The 19,616-nt window shown below is 28.6% G+C and overlaps 1 protein-coding gene across 1 annotated transcript; it reads left to right on the top strand.

Moving 5' to 3' along the window:
* The first annotated feature begins 640 nt into the window (after positions 1-640).
* On the top strand, positions 641-1,488 carry LOC133032455 (zinc finger protein 4-like). Its single transcript, XM_061106395.1, has one exon. The coding sequence runs from the start codon at positions 717-719 to the stop codon at positions 1,392-1,394; it is 678 nt and encodes a 225-aa protein (XP_060962378.1). The 5' UTR covers positions 641-716; the 3' UTR covers positions 1,395-1,488.
* Positions 1,489-19,616: the final 18,128 nt, after the last annotated feature.

The raw sequence follows: 19,616 nt of genomic DNA, 5'->3' as shown, positions 1-19,616 counted from the left end.
TATTGTTTTTGTTGTTGAAATATAGAATAAAGCAATGTATTGACTATGTGAATATGTGTTGTCCTACCAATATTTTTCTTGAAAAAAAAAAAGAATGTGTTGTTCTATGTATGATACTAGTATTAATAAAAAAAAAAAAAAAATAAAACCTCTACATGCAGTCTACAGCCACGCCCACCATCTTGGCGATTTTACATACCCATCAATTTATTTAATTTTTTTAAAAAAATTCATAAATTAAAAAAATATATACATGTTAATGTAATATTTGACTTTGGAAGCCACCATTGTGATAAAAATTTTATTCAAGTTGAGTTCACTCCGAAATCAAACAAACAAATAAGTGGGACACATAATAAACATTTTTTTTTGAGGGCCATAATATACACTTTAATAAAGGTTAAGCTTTAGGGTCATTAAAATAAACTTGTTGCACCAATATATATCATTTGATCTAAGAAAACAACTTAATTTGTGGGATATCACCATCAAGAGAGCTTTTTGCTGTACTAATTGTAAAAGGACAAACGCCAAAAGGTCCACAATATAGTAAAAGAATTAATTTTATTATATAGAAATACATAGTTGCCTATAAATATGATGAATTCACCACTTCACAAACTACAAAAACACAAAGGTAACCTACATATATATATATATATATATATATATATATATATATTAAGAGTAGCAGAAGAATAATATTGATCATTATCATGTCCGATCATTATTATCATCATAATAACTCGAGTAGTACTAGTAGTTCTTCTTCTTCAACGTTAAAGCTATTTGGTTTCCCCATAACAGAGAATGGAGAAGTTTTATCATGCACATCAGATAATAAAAAAGCAGAGTATCATACCTCATCACCATCAATGTGGGACGACAACAGAAAATTCAAGTGCCAATTTTGCCGTCGAGTTTTCGCCAACTCTCAAGCTCTAGGAGGCCATCAAAACGCTCACAAGCGAGAACGTCAAAGGGTCAGTGCCCAATATCAGGGCCGGGGCCCACTTCTCGGCAATGCGGGCCCAATCAGCCCAGTACTAAGCCCACATTCAATAAGATCATTATCATCATCACCACTTTATCCACCTGGAAGATTCACAGGCTTTAATAATGATAATACTAGTACAGCTACTATTCCTACTTGTTGCACCACCATTAGCAGGTTTGATCATCACCGGTCACAACCGTCGCAGCATGCGGTGGCGCCGCCTTCGTATTCCCATCATCATCGGCTTCCTGATAATACGCAGTACTGTTTGATGTCGTTGAGGCCTAGAGAACAGTCGTTTTCAACCAGTAGTAATACTGCTAGTGCTACTACTAGTACGCCCAATCCAGAAGTTGGTCATGTTGATCTTCACCTTAAACTTTCTCTTTCCAGTTAATTAATTAAATGAGAATAATTACATTAAAAAAAACAATTAATAATTTAATTATGCTCCATTAATTAAATAATATTTAGTAATTTTTTTATCATCACTTGGGATTCCACCCTATTCGTGCATAAATTATGTCGAAAACTTTCGAACTTCCACGTCGTATTTTTCTTAATTTCTTTCTTCCTTTTGTATTAATTATTTGGATCTGTCATTTTTATAGATTCGATTTGATAATTTATTAGAGCAGAGAATGGCATGTGAAACTGATAATTATTGTATTATTATTCTTTATACTTTAATTATTACTTACGTCAAAGTAAGAATTAAAAAAACATAAAATTATAATTTTTAACAAAAAACTAAATTTATAAAATTAAATTCCTTACAAGAAGAGATCGGTAAAACCGAGGTTGTCCCAACTGAAACCAAAGACAACGATTTATTAAATTTAAAATTAATGTAAATTAAATATATTGTATTTTTATATATTAAATAATATTTTATGTACAGTTGAGTTCAGAGATAAGAGAGCAAGTTCGAAAATTAATACAAAGGGATGAGATAAGCCAAGTTCAAATCAAAGCCCAGTTTTCCCGCATTTCGAGTTTACGATTCTGCCCCTGGTGCTCCAAAACGTTCTCTGAATCCCCATTTTAAAAACCCTACTTCATCGTTTCTCACTTCTCCAAACATCTCAAATGGACGGGTTCGGATCCGGGTCGGGCGCTACGCGCTATGGCGGAGGGGGAGACCGCAGGCACGACATTGTGAGCGGCAAGAGCTACGGAACAATGAGTCAGGTCCATCACGGAACGACTCGTGTTCACTCGCCCGATCCGGGTCCGGTCCCAGCGCGAACGTCGAGAGCGAGTCGGGCCGATTTGAAACCGTGGAGCTTCGGTGACCCGGAGGCGAAGAGGAAGAAGAGGATCTACAAGTATAAGGTTTACACGGTTGAAGGTAAGGTCAAAGCTTCTCTGAGGAAAAGCATCCGTTGGATCAAAAATAAGTGCTCAGAGATTGTTCGCGGCTATTAACTTCATCGACGGTGCTGATTCTGCCACGTGTTGGTGTGGTCCTTTTCCCCAGTCCACAGCTCCATTGTCACGAAATCTCTGCACTATTTGCTTATTTTGCTTAGCGCTTATATTATACTCAGAATTTCTTGATTTTATTTTGTTTATATTTAGTGGATTTTTATTTGACCAATTTGAATATCGTAAGTGTGCTGATTAAACTGTTTGTGTGGTTAACTGTATACTAAATCAAGCGTTTGAAATTAATATAGGAGTCCTCATTTCATCAATATATTTATATATATAGTAGTTGAGATTGTAAAACTAAACAATATCACCTAGAAAAAGCTAGGCAGCACTAATAGCAATGCTCTAAAACTAAACAATATCACGCCGTGAAGCCAGTTAGGTGAGGAGGGATATAAAGAAGGGGAGAGGGTTCCAACGCAAGACCACTACGCTAAACTAAAAAACACAATATCATGCCGTCAATCCTTTGTTTGAACTATAATTTGAATATTTTTTTTGAAAAATTCTACTATAAACTTTTGACAAATTTTACCTCTCCATTCTTAATTTGTTTATGTATTTAAAAAAAATAGCTTAATTATTTTTATAGTCGTTTTAAAATATTTTTATAAATTTTTAAAAAATTCAAAAATATTTAATACTTCAAAAATATAATTTAAATAATTTATTCCACAAATAAAAGAATCTCGTACAGCAACAAATAATTACAAATTATTTTAGCCAAAATAGATAAACCCTTTTTACATGTGCATTGTAAAAGTATCCAATTTTTTTTAGCTGCACATGTCACCACAAAAAGGTTTTCTGAATTATATCGAATATAATTAAAAAATGTGAAATGGTAAAAATATTGATGCGGTATAGTGCGTGGCGGTGGTACTTATATTATTATTATTTATTTTTTATTTTTTTATGGCACAATAATACAAGTACACAACTCCAAACAACATGCTTAATATCAAATTAGCTCCAATAATATATATAGAGTTGAAGATGGAAAAAAATACAGAATGTTTTCAACTGTGATGTGACATACTAAAACTTTATTAAAAGGGAATGATTTTTATATGAAATTTTGATCAAATTATTGTTTTCTTTTCTAAAAAATCTCATGAAATTTCAATCAAAAGCAAGATAAAATACTGATGAGCACATGGGATTTACTTCTCCACTTAGCCAAAACATATCTGCAGTATTTAAATTTGTAAACACAGTGAACAGAACAACAAAAGCAAAGAGTAATTAGAAATTATTGTTTGTTGATACATGATTTTACATACAAAGTAAAAAGAAACTTCTTACATTTTCTACAGTAATCAATAAACTAAAATTAGAAAGAAGAAAAATGAGGGAGAGAGGCAAAAAGATTTTTTCTTAATCGTTGAAGAGGATATATATAGTCAATAAAAGATGAACGGAGATGCTAGCCGAAAATGCAATATTTTGTGGTATAAATCTAAAAGTTAGAGCCCACAAACCCATAAATACCTCTTACATGTGGCCCAACTACCAGACGATCCTTGATTTTCTTTTGGATTTACTACAATTTTTTTGTGGGAGCGGGTAACTTCTCTATTTTAATTCGGAGTTTTTTTTTTTTTTGGATTATTTCATAAACATTCAAAAACAATAAAAATATTAAATTTTAAATATTTTTACAATTTTTATAATTATATTTATAGAAAATCTAATCTTTTGATGTATTTTAATATTGTATTCTTATTAAATTTTTATTGTTATTTGTATATTATAAAAAATACTCTAAAAATATTAAAAAAAATCTTTGAACATAAAATTATAAAAAACTTACAAAAGATAATATTTTATTGAATTATTCTTTTTCTTATTAGGAGTTGAAATTGTTAATTATGTCTAACCAATAATCTTATTCGAAAATTCCATGTGTTATGACCCTTCTCTACTAAAATATGGGAGTAGAGAAAGATTAGGAGTAAATTAATGAACAAGGAAAACAAATTGTAATGGCGGAAGACCAAATACACAATATGGATGAAAGATAGAAGTGGCCTTTGGTGACACTTTTGTTTTTAAATTTTTTAATCACAAAAATAAAATATAAAAATTTTTGTTTTAAAATTTTGTTTTTGAAAAACAAAAATGTTCTATAACCACTTTTGTTTTTTAATTTTAAAAATAAAAAACAGAAGCACTACAAGAATTGTCACTTTTACGAGCACAGTCGCTACTGCGTTGGTAAAAGAAAGTAACTTTTACCAGCACATTTTACAAACTGCGCTGGTAAAAAGATCAAAATTTTACCAGCGTACATTTGGAGTGCTTAAAATCTAACTTTTACCAGTGCATTTACGCGCTGGGAAAAGTAATTTTTGCCAGCACTTTTCATTTTGTGCTGGCAAAAGTTCTAATACCAACGTTGATTTGCCAACACATCAGAAGTAAATTTTATTTTACCAGCGCAATACCAAACTTTTGTCAGCATAAAAATGTGCTGGCAAAAGTGACATTTCTTGTAGTGAAGTGTGTTCAGTAAATTTTATTTTTTGATTTTATTTAATTCGACTTTGAGGTCAGGATTGGAGGCAAGTCCAAGTCTGGGGCCAGGTCTAGGTTCGGTTTCCAAGGTCTAAATTGGGGTCAGAGTCTAAAATATTGATTAAAAAAATTGTTTAAAAAAATTTTGAAAGTAATTTTTTTTTTTTTTCCAAATTTAGATTCTTAATTAAAAAATTGAAAAGTACAAATAGTTTTATAAAATATGATTTTTGAAAATATTTTCACCTTTTTAATTATTTTAAAAAAAAATAATTAAAAATATATTTTCAAACACACCCAAAATATGTCCAAATTCTTCAAAACAAAAAAAAATATATGTCCAAATTTATTAATTAGCATTTGTCTAATTTAAGTAATAAGAGAGAGATAAATAATAATTGTAACTGAGTGTATATTGGAATTAATGGTCATCTTTTCATTTAAATTATTATTATGATGAATAAATAATAAAAAAAATCTTACTAAACTATAATCCGTAACAATTTTTCTTAGGGGTGTGCAGAAAGTCATCCAATCCAATTCCAACCGACCGATCCAATCCCAATCGATCCAATAGAATCGGATATCCAATCATAATTGGATTGGATCGGATGCAAATTTTAAAAATCCAATTGGATCGGATCGGATATTAGATGAGACATCCGATCCAATGGATAACCGATCCAATCCAATCCAATATCATCCAATGTCCATCCAATCATATTTAATATTTATAATTTTATATATTTAATTATTTTATTTAATATTTTATATATTATTTTATTATTTATTAGGTTTTAAATTATGTTTTTTCATATATATCTATATATATATTTTGATGAAATTAGCCTAAATAGTGGTTAAAATGGATTGGACTCATCCATGGATCCAATCCAATCTAATAAAAAACTAGTTAAATCATCCAATGGATGGAACCGATCTAATCCAATACATGCGTTGGATCGGATCGGATCGGATGACTCAATTCAATTGGATTGGATCGAATGGAAAACTCCAATATCCAATAAATAATTGGATTGGATCGGATGAGTCCAAATCCATTGGATGTGATCCAATGAACACCCTCACACCTTTTTTTTTTTTTTTTTTTTTTAAGTTCTCTCAAGAACTATAGAAATCAGCAAATATAATATCTCCTTCTCTTCTAATTATTGCATACGAAAGTTTACTTAAAATTCTATATAATTAGCTTCAAAAATGTATATACACATATTTTCACAATTTATTATGAGATTGTTATTTATTTATTTATTTATTTTGTTAAACTTTTAAACTGAATTTAGATTAAGGTCAAGTTAATGTTACATTAACAAATTATTATAGAATTTCATAAAGGTTCTTTCTTGGCTAGTTAGTAATAACCGTGGAGCATTCACTCCCTTGCGCACAATGTTTTGATCCTTCAATATTTAATCAAAGGGTACCACAGAAAACAACTCTCCCCTCGATGTCTAATGAAAATAGACTTGAGCAAGGCCTATGATACAATTGACTGGCAGTTTCTGGAAAGCCTTTTAAAAGCCTACAGGTTCCCAAGAATATTTGTAGAGTGGATAAAGGTTTGTGTTCGGAGCTCATGCTATTTACTTGTAATGAATGGAAGAATACAAGGATAGTTTGAGGGTGCAAAAGACTTATGACAAGGGGATCCTATGTCACCCCTTCTCTTTGTGCTAGTCATGGACTACCTTACTCGAACACTAAAATAGAAAGCCAGGGACAAAGCCTTCTCTTATCACCCAATGTGCAAAAAGCTAAAGCTCTCTAGTCCATGTTTTGCTGATGATCTAATCCTATTTTGTAAGGGAATAGGGACTCGGTCAAATGTATTTTTGAGGCTCTTTCGGGTCTCAAAGCTAATTCAGAGAAGTCTAACATCTACTTTGCAGGTATACTAGATGATACGGTAACTTTCATTCAACAGGAGGTTTCCTTCAAGGCAGTATATTTTCTTTGAAATATCTGGGGGTATCTTTGAGGCCAACTAAGTGGAAGTATGAGAATTGTGATATCATATTAAAGAAACTAAAGCTAAAATTACATTCTTGGGCAAGTCATCACCTATCCTCTGCAGGTAGAGCTCTTATAATAAACATTGTCTTAATTGGAATCAGAAGTTATTGGATGAGCATATTTCAATTACCTCAAAAAATAGCTAAAGAGATTGATTGAATGTGTAGAAACTTTTTTTGGGGGAAAAAGGATAATCAGAGTAGGCTTCATATGGCCCCTGTTAGAGATATTATTACAATGGAAGAAAATCAAAATATTACAACTCTATTGTAATACAATACAAGGACCAACAAAGAGATTAAATAAATGTTAGAACAACATAATATACAATATATATATACACTATATATATTATATATAAGAAATGTAGAAGAAGATAAGAACGCATGCAATATAAAATATGTATATATATATAAACACTCACTCACAACCTTGAGTGTAGATTAGTGGGGATCACCATGACTTGAACAAGGTATTACACCTTTGTCCAAAAGTTTTTTTCCCCTATCTCTAAGCACTAAGGGAACTCTCTAGGAAATAGTTTTAGGAATTATCAAGCCTTAGAGTTTTCTAGCAATGTGCTTTTTTGATAGAAAACTTCATCTCAATGAGCACATTAGACTCCTTTATATAGTGTTTAGATAATCACTCTTAGGATTCAAAATACCACCTCATTTCTCTCCCATAAATGAGTATTACATTTTGTAACAACTATATCATCATAATTTTGAAATCCTTAAACCAAATTGTGTAACAATCCTTTTATTACACTAATAATGTGTGATCAACACAAGAGTTACAAATGACAACAAATTGTAACTCCTCTCCAAGTTACTATGTATGTTACAAAAGTGTAGGTTAAATTATAGGTTACACATTTATTTACCATACACTTAATATATATTATTCACATAATATTATATATTACCACATTTTAATCTACATATTATTATATTAAAAATAATATAACAGCCCCTTGGAACTTGGTGTGTCTACCGAGAGAACTTGGAGGTTTAGGATTTCGAGAAGGTCCTAAATAGAACAAAGCGGTTTTGGCAAAGTATTTATGGGCTATTAATTACTACAAAGAAAGATGTACTTTGGGTAAAATGGGTGAACAACTTGTACATAAAAGATTAAGAGGTGTGGTCTCTTGGGCTAAGTGGATGTTAGTTGGTATTGGATGAAAATTTTGAGATTAAGAGATTCATTCACTTGTGAAGCTATCATGAAAGCTGAAAACTAATGGCAGCTTTACGATTAGGCAAGCTTATGACTATCTCATTTCAAAAGAAACAAGTTTTGATAGTAAGAAAGCAGTTTGGTGCAAGCTCTCGACCTCAAAATATCGTTTTATAATGTGGCAAATGGTACACTCTAACCTTCACACTAGGGATAATTTATAAGAATATTTTTATTTAAGGAAATATATTTCTATTTAAAGAAATAAATTTCTATTTAAGGAAATAAATAAATAATTGATTTTGTGATAAATGAATATTTTATATTCATTGGATCTGGACAAAATCAATTACATAATATTCTATATATGGTCAGATTTCTATATTCATTACCTGATTTGTTTTCCTGAATTAATTGTCAAAATATTCTGACAATTAATGTGGCACAGATACTGATGGAGTATCTCACCTATAAATATAGGGTCTCGATCCCCGAGCTCCTCACTCATTCTGTTCATAACAGTAAAATCCATCTAAAGAGAGTTGAGAGAGCGAGGAAGCCCGATTACCCACATCAACCAGTTTTCCTTGCAGATCAAAGCTTATGTGGGTTTGAAGCTCAAGAATCAATGGCTGGAGGTATTTCGATCCTTATTCATAGTGTATATATGTTTGATTTAATTCCGCATTTTATACATGAACATATATATTCCAGTTTATACATAATAAATTTCTAACAGTTGGTATCAGAGCGGATTATATATCTCTGTCTTGATTTTTTTTTTTTGAGTTTATATATATATATATACCTTTACGGGGTTCTTCATTTATAATATAAATTATATATATTTTATATATACTTTTATATTATATAATCCCGATTATATATATATTCATACTCAATTTATTTTTTATATATACATATATATATTCATCTTCATATTTACGTTCATATATATATATTATATACATTCATTTATACCGTATAATATATATATTTCTAAGTATACTTTCATATTATTATTCATTTATTCATTGATTTCTTTCCATATAATTAATTACCATATTCTATTATATATTTGTATAATATTTATATGGTTTAATATGTATATGCAAGTATATATGTATATATATATATGTATACAGTATTGGTTTTTGTTTATATATATATTTTATATATATATATATATACATTTTCTTTTCATTTACGTGTATATATATTCATATTTATATATATATACACTTTTATATTCATATTTCATAATCTATATGTTCATATGTATACACACATTCATATTTATATTCATATATGTATATACATATAATTTTTCATGTATATATGTTTATATATAATACTCAATGCTTTCATATTTTTTATTGCATAAAATTGTATGTAATATTATCTTCCATGCATTAATGATGATTTTATGCAGTATATACATTGTATATGAGTATATATATACATGAAGGTTTTATTTTTCGGTCTGTAATTTTTTTCGTTTTTATTTTTTGGTATTTATTTCGAATCCTCTACTTATTACTATATTCATATAATATTTTAGATTGATTTTATGAATGAAAAGGATTTGAAAACCATCTGAAAACTGAAAAATTCTCTTAAGAACACGATCGGACCCGAAAGAATATTTATCAAATTAAAGTCTACATTTTACGTATTTTTTGATGCTTGAAATCAATATGGATCTCTTAATTTATTCATTTAGATCATTTTTGAATTGATTTCATGAATTTTAGTCGTCGGTGTTGTTTTTCAGGGCAGTTTTTTCAAAAAAAAAAGGAAAATTAAGAAAAATTTAAGAAAATTCCAAATTTTTTTATTATTTTGATTTATTTTTGGAATTTTAATTTATTTCCTTATTTTTGTTTATTTAGTCAATTAAATTACATTTATTTAAACTTTCCATACTTATTTAACATATATCTTCATATATTATATGTTATTTAGTAATAAATTATTATGGAAAGTTTTTAATTTGGTAAATTAATTACATGCTTTATTTTGTTTTACATGTAATTACAATAATTGTGATATTTTAAGAATGTGAATATTTAATTATTCTACAATTAAGTGCGCAATTATTATATTTATTTACCAATTAAGTAATTTATTGATTAAATTAATTGATAATCTGTCATCAAGTATATTCTTTAATTTTGCATTTAATTTATTTCATATAATTAATTGTACTAATTTGTATATTTACCTTATTTATACAAACTAATTATTAGTACAAATATTTAAGATATTATATGGTTATAAATGCATAATTAGTTACATATCATGGAATTAAGCATTTAATTTATTATCATACAATAATTGTTTTAATTTGTATTTATTTGGAAAATTTATTTTTAATACAATTAATTTTGATTTGTATGATTTAAATGCTATACATAAATTCCTTTTATAGTGCTAGATATATTATTTAGAAATATTCAAACATTAAGATAGGTTGAATATTTTATATAGCACATTAAGTTTCATAAAACTTCATAAAATTATTCATAAAATATTCATAAAACTTCCTAAAATGAATAAAATATGAATAAAATGTAAGTAATTTTGTGGTTTGACATAAGAAAACATGAATTTGGGACAAATGCTCATATCTAGAACGGTTTTTAATGATCTTCGAACGACCACACTAAGAGCATTAATCTCAGTGATTGTCTACTATGTTAATAACGAAATTACTTTTAGGTAGAGCCCAATACCTAATGTCAAAGTGAAAATATAATTTTATATAATTAGGGAGTAGCCACAGCATCCTTATTTGTATAAAATTATATATTAATTAAAATTCACCTTAATGGACATAACTTGTAATTAATTATATAGGTATAATAATTTTACCCCACAGGGATTTTATTATATTTGTATAATTAATTAGGATAATATGTTAAATTAAGTTCTCTTAATTTACCCCACGGGGAGTTATGGGGATTTAATTTAATAGTGTTATCACAAATTTAATTAAAGATAGATAATAAACCTTCATTTTCCTAAACTAATTGTTTAATTAAATCTATCATAAAGTTCATCTAATTTTATTAAATTTAAAATTTAGCCCACAGGCAATTTTCGATTTAGTAAAATTTTAATCTTCAGTTTATACTTTGGTGTCTAGTGAACCACATAATTTTAAATAATTAGGGAGTAGCCACAGCATCCTTAATTATATAAAATTATATATATTAAGTGGATCAAGATCACATAATGCACATAAATTATGTGAACATAATAATCTTACCTTACAGGGATTTTATTATATTTACATAATTAATATATTAAATTAAATTCTCTTAATTTATCCCACAGGGAATTATGTAGATTTAATTTAATAATTTTATCATAAAGTATAAAATTTTGAAACATTTATAAGTGTTTCATACCTTTCATTGAGATAGAATTATTAAACTTTAAGTTTTTTCATAAATTGTGTAAATCTATCATAATCTACATCTAAATTTAATCTTATTAAATTAAAAATTTAGCCCACAGGCAATTTTTGTTTAATAAGATTTCATATTTAAGCATGTTTATTCATTGGTAAAAACATGATTCATTTAAACCTCAAAACTATATATGTAATTTTATTACATCACTATTCATAAATTTCTTCCATACCAGTAGAAATTTTTAAAATTTATTCTGATAACTTCATTTAGAATATACAGTTTTTACTGTATAATTAAGAAAAATAAATCACACTTTATTATCACCAATAAATTTTAATTTATTGTGTATGAATTCATTCTAATATAGTTAATGTGATTATTAACACATAGTGGATTATTTTAGATTGTTATTCCACATTCATAATTTCTTGCAAGGTTTACAAATAAACCTAAGAAAGTCAGTAACTGTGAGCAAATCTTATCCACAGACAAGATAAGTTCTCACATTTAGAAGTTTAAGGAACAAGCAATATAGTAGTGGCTTTGTTTTAAAATTGGCAAAGATCTTTATGTTCCAAGATTCTATTGAAACTTGATTTAGACACATTTAGAGGTCTTTACTACAAATGATGTCACTCATAAAGATATGCAAGTTCAATCTGACAATAAGAAATGTGTTATTAATAAGAATTCTTCTACATTATAGCACCAAAGATTATGGAACATATCTCCACAAATAGAATAAATGTTAGTAAATGGTGGAGATATTCATTACACTTGATTTTACTAACTTTATTTAGAACTTGTGTGAATTTCATTAAGAATATGTATTCCAACAAGTCAAAATCGGTGCATACTAGAATTCTATCGTATTAGAAATCATACAAGTCAATTAATTTTGAAGACATGGACTCAAATTTTGCATCTCCTTTTTAACGATTACTCACATAAATAATTTTTCTACAAAAGTATAGATTTATATGTTTCAAAGACATTTAAATCTTAAGTAGAGAAATGGTGCATTTTGCATATTAAGATAGTGAGATCAAATATAAAATGGAGAATACTACATTAAAATTCGTGAGTATGGATAAACTCCCAGTCTATTTGTAAAGTTTCTTTAAAAGCATGGGTTCATTGCCCGATACATATGCTTGGTACACCCAAATTATAGTGTGTAACAGATTTAAGAAACTAAGCATTTTTTGGACATGGGGTGGAGCCTACATAGCAAACTCCAATCTTTCCTAAATCTTTGTCTATTGATACTCAACAATGGAGTGTACATATCGAATCGTATTCTAACCAAAGTTGTTTCTCAAACATATTTTGAGTTGTGATAAGGTTGAAAACCGACTTGATGACATGTACACATTTTATAAATACCCATATATAGTTAGAGTACAATTGTCAAAGAAAAGATCTGGGCCCTAAACAATAAATGAGCATATTTCATTTGAAAAGCTATAAGGTTTAAGGGTTACATATTTTATTATCCATCTCACAACACTAGAATTGTGGAATTAAGAATTGACTTGATCAGTGGGAGTGATCAATCTAGGAACCTAGTTTCCGAGAAAGATCATTCATATTTTCTCAAACTTCCACCTCAAGTGTTAGATTAATTATGATTCACAACAACCCTTAAGATTAATGGTTATTGAGAATTCATAACTAATCATTAATAATATACAAGTCATTGGTAAAATTCTAATAAGTTATGTTATTTAGTAATTGCTTACAATTTTTAAAATAACATGTTATTGAACCATTTGCTCTTTTAAGAGTTTGTTGGTCCATCATTAAGATGACTTATTAGAACAGTAAGATCAATGTTTTCTAGTGATTACATTTTGTACAATAAGAGTTAAACTACAATATTAATTTGAGACATAAATTAAATTATAGAATGATAAAGAATTGAAGTTATAGTACAACATGCCATGAATGAAGAAATAAATATCTTAAAGAGCGATTAATAAAGTTTATCTTTAGTAAAGTTGCCTAATGGGGTGGAGAACATTAATTAAGCATAAGTTTTTTCACCAATAATATTCATTAGGCAACATTGAGAAACATAAAGATATAAAAGAATATTCATTGCTAAGTAGTTCATTTTGAACTAAGAATCATTAACAAATGAGATTTACATTCTCACTTGTTTTTATAAATGATTCTATTATAAACCTTGGCATTTGTTGCTCGTTTCAATTCATTAATCAGTTCCAAATAGTGAACTAGAGGAGAATGTATACAGACTGCCATAAATTTTTTCTCTAATAGTGGTGAACATATGCAAGCTTAAGGTGTCTACCTGTAGATTAAAACAAACATCTCACAAATTGGTATTATATCATCTTTTCCTTTAGGTTTGAAAAGAGAATTATTGAAATAATTATATACCAGAAGGTTAGTGGGAGTAATATTTGTTTTATACGTAGACAATATGTTACTTGCAAATGATGATAAAAGTTTTCTATATAAGTTAAAATAATTCATATCTCAAATTATTATTTTGAGATAAGGAATATAAATAATATATATAATTTTAATTAATTAGAGAGTAGCCACAACATCTCTGATTAAATAAAATTATGTATTATTCATCTGATATAACTTTTATCTTTAAGTGTGATAAATTCAACTCGAACCAGCATCTGAAAAATGATCTGGAGTGAGAATAAATTAAGAACATTCATTCGCTTCTATTTTAGAAGCCTAATGTATGCCTAAGAGTCTGAATAAGACTTTGCATTACATTTGTTTCAGGATCGTTAAGCAGTATCAGAATAACTAAAGTTAAGACCACTTTATTCTTCATACAAAGTGATGAGGTGTCTTTAAGATACTAAAAAAAATTATATTCATACATATTTTGTTAAGATGAATTGACCATCTGGAAATATAGTTAACCAATTAGATTCTAATATACTTCACTGGTTGTATTGATTCACGTAAATCAATATTTTATTACGTCCTTAAGATTACCAGTAAGTTATATTGTAGAGAATCTTGATTGTTATTTCCACTATAGAAGTCACATTCATTTATTGTTTTGAGGATACATCTCGTATGATGTATTATAGAGTTTCATAGTAGGCCTAGAGTTCAGAATTACAGTTTCATTAGGCCATTAAGAAAATTTTGTGATAAATTCAGCTACAATATTTATGGCTAATACCTATAAGAGTACTGGTCGAAGCTAGCATATCGACATTAAGTATTTAGCCATAAAAAGGCGTGATAAGTGGTCATTAATCACGCAAACTGAATTGGGTGATCGCATATCCTTGACTAAAGGCATGCCGCAACACAAACTCAAGGATCATAAAGTAAATATGGGATTCAGTTAATCCATATGCAGTTTTTTATTTGTACAACCAAAAATTGTTCAATAAAACTCTAATTTCGATATTTTCTCATATTTATGTGCACCTTAATTTTGTTTGAGAAAATTATCATAAGAGGACCTGAATAAACATAAGGTTTAGGGTTTATTCGCTTAAGTACATTGCCACATAAAGTACATTGTTATATAATAAATATATCGTAATACATGGAAGATAATACTCGACTTATAATGAGGACATGTCGTTATGATTCGTATGTTTATTATATAATGAGGAACATTTGGGTTTGAATGTTTTAGTCTAAATGCTGACCAAGTGGGAGAATATAAGAATATTTTTATTTAAGGAAATATATTTCTATTTAAAGAAATAAATTTCTATTTAAGGAAATAAATAAATAATTGATTTTGTGATAAATGAATATTTTATATTCATTGGATCTGGACAAAATCAATTACATAATATTCTATATATGGTCAGATTTCTATATTCATTACCTGATTTGATTTCCTGAATTAATTGTCAAAATATTCTGACAATTAATGTGGCACAGATACTGATGGAGTATCTCACCTATAAATATAGGGTCTCGGTCCCCGAGCTCCTCACTCATTCTGTTCATAACAGCAAAATCCATCTAAAGAGAGTTGAGAGAGCGAGGAAGCCCGATTACCCACATCAACCAGTTTTCCTTGCAGATCAAAACTTATGTGGGTTTGAAGCTCAAGAATCAATGGCTGGAGGTATTTCGATCCTTATTCATAGTGTATATATGTTTGATTTAATTCCGCATTTTATACATAAACATATATATTCCAGTTTATACATAATAAATTTCTAACATAATTTTGTTAAGAAACATGTTCCCATTGTTAGTGCCTATTGTCCGGTTTGTGAATGGGATCTAGAGTCTCATGAACACTTATTCATCAGTGTCATTTTTCTTGGAGAGTGATGCAAAATATCAAGAAGTGGCTGGGGGAGTGGCTTTGGCCAACTTCTTTTGAGTTGCTTCTTGAATATTGGCTCCAAGGAAAAAGGTCGAGAAGTTTATTAATAGAAATTTACTATGCAACACTAGCTAGTGCCAACTATGGTATTATATGGCTTAATCGGAACTTGTGTGTTTTCGAAGGAAAATGTATAGCTCCAATATATATAGATAGAAGCATTAAAGAGAATCTCAAAACTAGATTGTCTCTTGTTTAAGATATAGGAAGCTTTCTAGTTTTGAGATGATTGTTTTTATAAATGCTAAAAGTTTGTAAGTTTTTATGTAAAGTTGTGGGTTCATTCCCTATTTGGTTGTAAATGGCTTGTTTGATTAATAAAAAGATTATTCTTGATTAAAAAAAAAAAAACAAATTATTATAGAAATAAGTAGAATGAAAACTGCAGGCGGATTTTACAGTTAGGAAATTTTTTGCAACAAAAAATGGTTTAAGAGACAAAACTTCATAAGATTAATAGTTTGAGAAGACAAATCCTATTATTCTATTATTAATTATTGTACTTTTTAAGATATAGCCATTACCCAAATAATGAAAAAACCTATACTTACAATTATATGCTATATATGCAATGCATGAAGGCCTAGGTACTTCCAACTCTTTTAAAATTTAACCTTTAGGAAAAAAAAAAGAATCTTTATATTTCAACCAATTAAACAAATGAAAGTAGACATTTTTATATTTTATTTCCCCCATTAAAATGACTTAAATTGCAAATAAATTAATAAAAGTTAGTGAGGCTAGAAACAGTGAATTTATTAATTTAACAGTACAAAAAATGTTCAACTATTGATTGCAAAGCCCAACTGATACTAAAATTGACTATAGAAAAATAAATATTACAAATGATTATAGATGAAAAAATAATTAAAGACAATTTTTCCTCTCAAAAACAACAAACACCAGCCCATGATCAGTCCATGACCCCAGACAAGAATTCGGTTTTTCTCCACGCAATCGACAAGAATCTCTTGACCCACAATGAACAATTAATAAATTACCATATATATCTTTGAAACAAACAAAAGGAAATGACCAAAAATATGATATAAATAATAAAATAAAGTAATAAACTCGACGTGCACGCATGTTTTTGCATGCATGCATAGGAAAGAAAAAAACAAACCGACGTAACGTTCAAAATGATGTCCCTCTTGATTAATTAGGATCACCATTAATTAATCTCAACCAATTGACCTCTGAATCATCTCATTGTAACGGCGATCCATGGAGTTCAAGCGCTGAAGCCTTATCTGTTGGTAAAACTGAGCAATAAACTCCTCAGCCTTGGCATCAATCATCTCATCTCCACCATTTTCATCATGACCGTGATCATCTTCACATTCACTATCATCAAGCGCCCGAAGATTCTCCGCTGAGGCATAGCGGCTCTCGGTATCGAGGGCTTGAAGATTGGCCGCAGAGGCGTAGCGGCTCGTGTCATCGTCGGTGGAGTAGGAGCTGGAGGCACCAGGGGACATCGGTGACGTTATAACGGCGTTGTTTTTATGATCATGGGTTGCAGCGTGATGATGACGTGGAGTGCCGTGGCTCTGGAGATGCAAAGGGCGCATGGAGCCAACTAGGCAATTCCAAAGGCTTCCTCCTGATGATGCCACGTCAACCGTCGACTTGGATTTTCCAGAACGACGTCGGATCATGTACAGCGCCACCTTGATCAGTTGCACCGCTCCCCTCCGTTTCTTGACGGCCGTAGAATTAGACGGAGAGTCCTTCACCTTATCATTATTATTCGATAATAATAGACCGTCATTATTTTGATTGTTTTCGTTGTTGTTTTCTGATAGCAGTGACGGTATTTGTTGATCATCCATGGCAAAGAGAGTAAATATGTTATTGTATATAAAATATATATGTATATATTTAGGGTTCCCTCCCCCTGCTGTCGAGCAGGGTGAGATTTTTAGAGGAAAAACTATGGTTGAGACCTTCGAATTGAGGACTACTTATATAAAGTTGGTTAATTAAGTTGGCAAATATAGGCATTGTGTACCGCAAATTAATGTCATTCTATCATTTTTCTATACATGTAGTGTAGTGGCTGGCTGTTCATTTTGTTTTCCTTTTTTAATCTTAATTAATTCATATATAATATGAACCTACATTTGGAAATTATATATAATTAATGTGTAATATTGTGTTCGTTGATTTGACTATTTGTTAGTTATTACAGTTTGTTAATGTGCACTCGTGTCTAATTTATACCGCTGGTTATCACCTGGTAAAATTTACTCATCAACATTAATTGTATATGGACTAGAATTTACAGTGTACAATTGTCCAACACCACAAAAATGGTGTATTTTTGAATATGGATCAATTTTCTGTATCATAAAATTGCAGGTATACTTGTGTCCTTTTGAAAAACGAAAAAAAGGTGTACTTGTGCCCATTTGCATTTAGCATTTCTGATGAGGCAGAAAGTTGTATACTATTATGTAATGCCAAGGGTAAGGTTATTGTTATCTATAAATTTTATTATTTAGTTTTTAATTTTAATTTAATAAATAATATCTCTAGCTAATCATTGATTATTAATTATCATCAGTACTTCAGCTTTTTACAAATTAATATATAAATATTTATGCCCCATCAAATTAATATGTTTTATTTATGTTTTTATACATTTCAATTTTTGTACCCATAAAATCTTTTAGTTTTATCTTTATTTTTAATTTTTATTCTTATAAAATTTATATTTTTCACAAATACTCTTTCACCTGAAAAAATAAAATTGCCCCTACTAGAAGAATAAGTAGCTGACTCCGTCGGTATCATATACAACATTCTCTTATGTAAATTTTTTTAGGATAATATATAATAGCTCTTATAATAATGTTCATTTTTTTTTATGTAAAACTTGTGACTAAAAGTAAAAAAGTTGTGACTAATTATAAATTAGTTGTCTTATGTTGTGACTAAAAAGTCCCTAGCTAAAGGTATTAGTCATAAAAATTACAATTTGTTGTGACTAAATGTAATTTTAGTCATCACAATACTTGTTGTGACTAAAACTAAATTTGTGACAACTTGTAACTAAATACTATGTTTTAGTCACAAGTAACATTTTGTTAGAACTAAAAGTCACATTTAGTCACAAAAAAAATTATGTGACATTCTAAGTAATATTTTTTTTGTAATGATTATTGAAAAAAAATTTGTAGCTGAACCCTCTCAATTATTATTTTATTTACACTTAACATTCTAAGTTTAAATTTTAACCGTAAAACTTTCTAAACTATTTAAAAAAATATAAAAATAAATTCAAATTTTATAAATTTTTTTTATTTTTTAAATTTTTAAATTTTTTATTTTAAATTTTTATTTAATTTTAAAATAATTTTTGAAAATAATTTTTAAATTATAATATTCAGTGTACCAATATAAATATATCACATATACAAAAATACTATACGTATAAGCAATCTATGATGACATTTAACTTAACGATACTTTAAATTTGCTACTAGTTGAGAAATTTTAGCTGCCAAAAACTCATTGTTAAATTATTTTTCATAAAAAAATTTGAGAAATCTTATGCTAATTAAAATTTTCAAATTATTCAAGTATTTATAATCGAATATACACATGGAACCGACGTAAATTGCGCTTATGCTAATACAATTTTTAAATAATTTAAGTATTTTTAATT

Source organism: Cannabis sativa, chromosome X (genome assembly GCF_029168945.1).
Source record: "Cannabis sativa cultivar Pink pepper isolate KNU-18-1 chromosome X, ASM2916894v1, whole genome shotgun sequence".
Classification (NCBI taxonomy): domain Eukaryota; kingdom Viridiplantae; phylum Streptophyta; class Magnoliopsida; order Rosales; family Cannabaceae; genus Cannabis; species Cannabis sativa.
This window is presented reverse-complemented; position numbering and strand designations above follow the sequence as displayed.